The following is a 7,296-nucleotide window of genomic DNA, read 5'->3' as shown; positions in this document are numbered from 1 at the left end:
CCGAGCACTGAGGCGGGGGACCAACTCCTGCAGTCTGGAGTAATTTAGATGGTCATAGTCAGCCAGCATGGCCCCAGAATTCATCGCCCACAGGAGCAACATGTTGGTTGAATAGACTTTGTGTCCCATGATGTCCCAGTTCTTACTCAACCTGCACTGAGAGGTGGAATGAAAGGACTTGGTCTTACTGTGGACATGGCATGGGGAACCATGGCTATAAAAGAATCTCTGAGCGCTGGTGCGAGGAGGTACCGACACCCAGGGTGGAGTACCCACAGGGACACTACTTGAAGAAGAACATGTGTTACATACATAGAGCTCTGAAACCGTTGAGTTCCTAACTGCATTTATAATAACTAATCACACATGCATAAAAATCTGTGGTGTTACACCGCTTCTGTAATTACTTACCTCGTTATGCACATGACAATTGCAACTATAATGGCAATCTGTACAGCTCCAATTATTGCTGCAATGAGGACATGTGTAAGCTTTTGCCTGCTTGGGACAACATAAAGAATACTAAAATCTGTCTTTTCACAGTGCTGTCCAGTATATCCTGATTCACACCTGAAAGAGACAAGGAACATTTCATAGAATATGAGTCTTACCAATATGCGAATCATTCTGCAGATGAAACAGTAATCTGAGGGACAGGGAAGAAAATAAGGTACTCGATGAAAAATTTCAAAAACTGGGATATAATGTAAAGGATGGAGGATGGTTTAGAGACAGCAGGGGAGAAACCCGTTTGTCGCTGCTATTTCAGTGACCTCAGATGAAATTTGAGGGCGAGAACAAAACAAGGAATTTCCTTTGAGATATAACCAGTTCTGGAAATGAACGAAACAAGCAAGACTGTAGCAGTCACACAGAAGATAGGGAGGTTGAGTAGGGGGCAAGGCTTTAGGCAGCCTGGTTCTTCCATTTGTGGAGGGAGGGAGGCACAGAATGGATGTCCTCCCCGTTCACAGAGAACAATTAATTTTGCCTAGGAAGACTCTGTGAGGGGTCATTGCATACTTCAAGAATGTGATTTCAGTCGGATGGCTCATATGCTTAAAGCTAAGTATGTGCTTAGGTACCTTATAGAACTGAGGCCTGAATTAGGAAACAATAAAACAGACATAATAAAACAGGAATACAGGGCATCAATTAAAAGATGACAATGAAGAGTAATGGAGAGAAAACAGATGGTGATATTGTGGGAGAAGTGTTGTGTGTGTGTGTGGACAGATAGATAGATAGATAGATAGATAGACAGATAGATCTGAGCAAACCGTGTAGAGCCATGGTGTCCAGTACACTCCCCGTTAGGGAAGCCTATTGTGGCAAATGTAGCTTATGTCTGGTGTGGCAGCTTGGACGGCAGCATGGTGGCTCTTTGGGCACCATGCCATGAGGCTCTTGGGGTTTTGGGGCTGGGTGGCTCTGGCACCATAGGGTGGGTAGGGCGCCTGGCTGTGGGGAGGTAAGGCACCTAATGGGGAGGGCGGCACCTGGCTGTGGGGGGGGGCACGTGGTGATTGGTGCACTTCCTTTTGGACCCCACTGGTGTAGAGTTTGGTTTGTGTCACTTACAGGAACAGACTCATAGATGAGGCAGGGGGCAGGGGCGGGGGCACATGTGCAGCTTTTGCGTAAGAATTAGCACCACGCAAGAACACCTGATTTACTGCCTGCCAGCTCTTAGCTCTCCTCCCGGCCAGCTCTTAGCGTGGACTCACCACAAGCCAAGCCAAGAAAAACAGGCTTCAGATGGCAGACAAGGGCTGGGCTAGTTCCCCAGAAGAAGCATAGAAAGGCAGGAAAGCTGAGAACTTTCCCGGCTCACAAGTCTGGTGACTGTAGGTCTGCAGCAGGCACACCTCAAAAGCCATGCAGGAAAATCAGTTCAGTTATGGGCTGTAGGCAGTGTCCGGGCAGACAGAGTGCCCCAACAGAACCACTCTGGAAGGCAGGAATCAGTACAGACTCGGCCTATGTGACCAGTGCTCACGCAGCAGTCTCTGAAAACTTGGGAGGGGTATGAACAGGCTGGTAGGTGGCCGAGCAGTTCCCTAAACAGAGTCCTTTGCAAGCAAACCAGCCAGTTTCTCACAGGCAAATTCAGTGCATGCTTGTGCTGATCAGAATACAAATTTTCCACGCAGGCAGGTCACAGACCTGGAGAAAAAGCTGACGTGAGCATCCTCATGAATGAGCCATGCTGCCAAGGGCACAGAGGAGAACACGATGCTGGATGCCCAAGACTAATGGAGCCAGCAGCACAGTTAATGGGCCTCACTCCAGACCCCTCCCTGCAGTCAGAGCTAGAACACCGGCCTCATCCTTGACTTGGGCGGGGGACTACAAACATCTAAAACATAAACGTGTTGCTCATTTTCCTTGTGAAGTTGGCCTTGAAACTGAACTGATGTAAACATATCAGTTGTGACGAATTCAACAAGCAATTGTTCTCCACTTCTGAGCTGGAGAGGGATTAAAGATACACGCATACAAATACGCATCCAATGCCCCTTATGTAAACCAAGTCAGTTTCACTGGTGCATATCACACAGAATCACTCCAGCTCACTCCCGAATCCATCTCTGTGCTTGGTGATGCGACAACGAAGGACAAGAATTAGTTACATTTGGGGAAGCAAAACCATTCCAGAGACACAGACAGCAAAGTCACTGGATTTTCAGTGCTATGAAACCAATACATTCATGTGAATACATTTTCCCCATCTGTGGGCTTTTCTGCGGGAGACACTTTGGCTCACAGATTGGATATGTACCAATAAAACAAAGTCATTAAGAAAAAAGGCACAAAATTACTGCAGATATTATTAACAGCGCATGGGAAAGGAATCACGATAAATTTATGTACATTTAGAAGAAGGAAGCAAATGACACATGAACCTGTTTGTGCTTTACCTAGTAAGATGAAAGGAAAGAAACAGATGACAGAAAGTTAAATCCTTATTTGTTGTTTTGCTTTTGTCTTCTTTCTCTGTGCAAGAATCATTCTAAAGTGCAGAAGAAATAAAGCAGAATCAGGAAAGAAGATCCAGATAATATGAAAATATTCAAATCACTATAGTTCAATGACTGTCCCTCTAGAATGCCAACGACATTCTCAGAACTACTGAAATGGTTGGAAATTATTTTGAGACCTCCAGCAGGGCAAGTGAAATTGTGGAGGATTGGCGCAAGGCAAAGAAAGTACTGATTTCAGGAATGGAATTGGCGGGTGAGAGGATGAAGTATTCCAGACCAAACCATTAATCACTTGGTAAATGAGTATAGCATTCCATTTTAGAAGCACTTACTGGAAAATAAGATGATAAATAGCAGGTAACAGGGGTTTATTAAAATAAAAATTATGCCACATTAAATTGATGTACTTCTTTATTAGGAAAAGAAGCAAAGGGCTCTGCTGTGTGTTGTTGGCACAGCCCTACCTTAAGGATGGCACAAAGCTGCCGTCTCCCAGGGGGACCAGCAGGAGGGAACTTGGAGCTCCCAGCTGTTCAGAGACAGCATGATCACTGCCAAATCACTTCCTGGGTTGCAACTGAATATCCCTCACATGATAAGTGGAGCAGGGTGTGAAATCATAATTTTCTCTCCTTCCATGCTCCTGCTGGGGACTGGGCAAGTGCAGGGCATGAGAGACTGCAATCATGCCTAATGGCTGTGTAGGCTACATACCACACCAGGAGACCCTGGGGCACCACTACACTTCCACTTGTGTAAGGCAGAAATGAAGATTCTCAGTAATTTATTTTTCTCTCTAGCTCACTGAGATGTCAGAGATCACCAACCAACCAGTAGGACTAAATTTTAAACCTGTACACACCTCACTAGTAGACACAAAACCTCCATTGTGCCATAGGCTAAGATATGCGCATACACATAGGTAGGGTCCTATGAAAGTCATGCTTCATTTTGGTCAATTTCATGGTCATATGATTTTAAATATAATAAGTGACATGATTTCAGAGTTGGGTCTGAAATGTCATGGGCTTGTCTACACTACCACCCTCCTTCGAAGGGGGCATGGTAAGTAGGGTGTTGGGAGTTACTAATGACGTTCTGCGGTGCATATGCAGCTCTTCATTAAGCAAATTCTGCTCCCCCCTGAGGCAACTTTGAAGTTTTAAACTTCAAAGTGCTGGCTTGCGTCTAGCCGCGGCTCACCCACCGGTACTCCAAGTACCTGGGGTACTTCGAAGTTCCTTTACTCCCAAAATTTTGAGGGAGAAGAGGGACTTCGAAGTACCCCAGGCATTTCAAAGTACCGGTGGGTGAGCCGCGGCTAGACATGAGCTGGCATTTAAAAGTTTAAAACTTCGAAGTTGCCACGGGGGGTGGAATGCTTAATGAAGTGCTGAATATGCAGCACAGCACTTCATTAATAAACTCCCTACACCCCACCTACCATGCTCCCTTCGAAGTAGGGAGGTAGTGTACACAAGCCCATGGTGTTGTAAGTGTAGGGGACCTGACCCAGTTAGGAAGTGTGGGGAAGAGGGGTAGCAAGGTTATTGTAGAGGGGCTGCAGCACCGCTACCCTTATTTCTGGCCTGCTGCTAGCAGCGGCACTGCCTTCAGAGCTGGGCAGCTGGGTAATGGCAGCTGCTGTCCAGGCACATAGCTCTCAAGGTAGAGCCACTGCCAGCAGCAGTGCATAAGCGAGGGATGCCATGGTGAGGAACTGACACCCTTACTTCTATGCAGCTGCCTGCAGAACTGGACTGTTGGACAGCAGCTGCCACTCTCCGGCCACCCAGCTCTGAAAGCAGCTTTTCTACCCTTGTTTTTCTGTTGTTGCCTTCAGAGCTGGGCGCCCTGGTCAACAGCAACCACTGTCTGCAGGCTGTGCAGAAGTAAGGGTGGTAATACTGCAACCCCCTCAAAACAACCTCGCGACATGACTGCAACCCATCTTAGGCTCAGGACTTCCAGTTTAGGAAACACTGTTCTCCCTCGTGAAATCTGGATAGTATTGGGTAAAAAACATACAAAAGATCCGATTTTTGCAGAGGGACGCCCAGATTTCAAGGTCCACAACATGTTTTCCGTGACTGTGAATTTGGTAGTGCACTACAGACAGGTGAGTAAAAGAGAGTCTGTGTGCATCAGCCAGTCAGGTGCAAGGCAAGTCAATATCCTTTAGAATATCTGTCTCTTGACATTTGCTCACCATATTTCCCGTTATACAGAAGGAAGGATAAATGCTTTCCTAGTACACTACTCTGTGATTACGGGGGTTCTGTTCTGCTCTTTTAACAGCAACCACTCTGGTTCTAGAACATCTCATAGTGAAAGGTAGAAATGCACATTACATGTAAGCATGAGAAGATGAACACCCAAGTGGCTAAAATAAAATCCATCGAAGGTACAAGGTTCACAGTTGAGCGAGGGTGGGCACGCTGTTCTTTAGGAGCATTCAAATGGAGTCAGGTCCCATGGGTCCAGCATGCAACATTGTTTAGTCTCTTCGTTTATGAAGAGTCGGTGGATGGAATGAAGAACACAGTAGTCAGTTCTGGTCACTTCACTACCAGAAAAATTAGACAAGGGGGCATAACAAGTTTGCTAAAAAATGAGCAGAGGCATGTGGTGAGAGCTCAACCGCAAGTGGCAGTTTGATTCCTACTAAAGGCAGAGAGAGCCTGACACACTCACTAAAGAGGATGAAGATAAAATGAAAAGGTTATTGTGTGCCAGTAATAGTGGAAAAAGGTCAGAAGGCAAGAAAAATAATGATTCGTAAAAGGTTGTGTTCCCAGCCATACTTGCTCACGAGGGGCACTTTCAAGGATCCAGGTAGGAAATGTGTTGAACTCTAGCAGTTCTACCAGCGATCTTTTGGAACAAAAGTGAAGAAAAGAGCTACAGAACACAACAGAACCATCTGTCACACGTTGGAAAATAACACCAAGGACCATATGCTCAGGATAAAAAGTCTCTAATGCTATTTGCTCATGACAACTACGCCATCACCCCCGCGTAAAAGTGGCTATTTTTCTTAAAATACACTCCTCAATCACTTCTTACTTTAGAAGAAACAGTATTGATTTTACTTGAAAACCAAAGAAACAAAGTGGAAAATGCACTGATTTTTAGAAGACACCAAGTGCTGGCAGACGATGCAGCTAGCTGCTGACCTGGTATCTTTGCTGGGCTAATATACTAGGAGCCCATCACTGAGATATGGGGAAACTGTGTAACCTGGATGTCCGATTTGGCCAGCAAGCACAGACGAGAATACTCTGTGAATCCCTGGGTGCTGTTCTCAACTGGAAATGTTCCTGACCCACCAGAAAGCAAACAAACTTTCTCTGGGACGCATGTCCATGTTACAAGCCATGTACTACGTTTCTTTCTGCAGGGAATGAGCTATTGATGCCAATGTAACCAGTTTGATCTTTAATTTTTGAATAAAGATGTTAAATTGTTGAAGTCATGGAATAGGTCTCTAACCTCCATGTTTTGGAAGGGGGCTAAGAACCTCCTCCCTAGAGATGAGGCTGTACTCGTTCTACTGCCTCTTGTATGAGGAGGGAGTCTGCCTCCTGCAGGAGAAACATCACCTCATGGAAGTGATCCCTAAAAGGAGAGGAGCAGAGGAGTTAGTGAGGAGGGAGTGAAATCTTATAGATAACACGTGATGGATAATTTCTAAAACACAGCTGTCTGTTGCTATAGAGTTCGACTGTACGTGCAAAGCGTTAGGCAGCCCACAAAGGCAAGGGGTTGGTAGTAGAGGGATCTGAAAAAATGAGGCTTCCACTGAACTTGCTGTTGTTTACATGGGGACTTGGCTGGATGCTGATGGCCAAAAAGTCTGCACAGGAGGTAGCCTTGGCTTATAGACCTGCCTCTTGTGTCTTTTTTCTCTTGGGGCCCGGCTGTAAATTCCCAGGGAATATAGGGTTGGCCTTGAGTCTCTCAACAAGTGTAGTGATTCATCTGATTTCTTGTTGCAATTCGAATTGTGAAAATGTGGGTACAGCATGGTCCTGGGAAGCCCTGAGTAGTGAAGTTGAGATTAATGATGCATTGCTATGCCAGTGGCCAAGCCTCTGGATGAAGTCTCTACTGCAGTTTAAAGAAAACATTTTGCTACTAACTTCCCTTCTTCCATGGAGGACTGAAACTGGGCTCCATTCTCAGGGGGAAACTTGTCTTTAAAGTTGGCCAGTCAGGAACAATTTGCTAAAATAAGAGTCTGCTAACGAGGGCCAATAATTTGCAGTACAGAACAGTAGGCTCATGGACGAAAAGACCTTTTTTCCCCCAA

General features: G+C 45.7%; 1 protein-coding gene across 1 annotated transcript in view; it reads right to left on the bottom strand.

Moving 5' to 3' along the window:
- Window positions 1–7,296, bottom strand: part of TMEFF1 (transmembrane protein with EGF like and two follistatin like domains 1) — a 222,624-nt gene that overhangs the window by 7,037 nt on the left and 208,291 nt on the right. The window contains exon 9 of the mRNA XM_074987915.1: window positions 412–570. Within this exon, the coding sequence (XP_074844016.1) occupies window positions 412–570 (159 nt within the window). The remainder of the gene's footprint in view (window positions 1–411; window positions 571–7,296) is intronic.

This window comes from Carettochelys insculpta, chromosome 2 (assembly GCF_033958435.1).
Source record: "Carettochelys insculpta isolate YL-2023 chromosome 2, ASM3395843v1, whole genome shotgun sequence".
Taxonomy (NCBI): Eukaryota; Metazoa; Chordata; order Testudines; family Carettochelyidae; genus Carettochelys; species Carettochelys insculpta.
The sequence above is the reverse complement of the archived record's forward strand: the minus strand, read 5'-3'. Positions and strand labels throughout refer to the sequence as shown.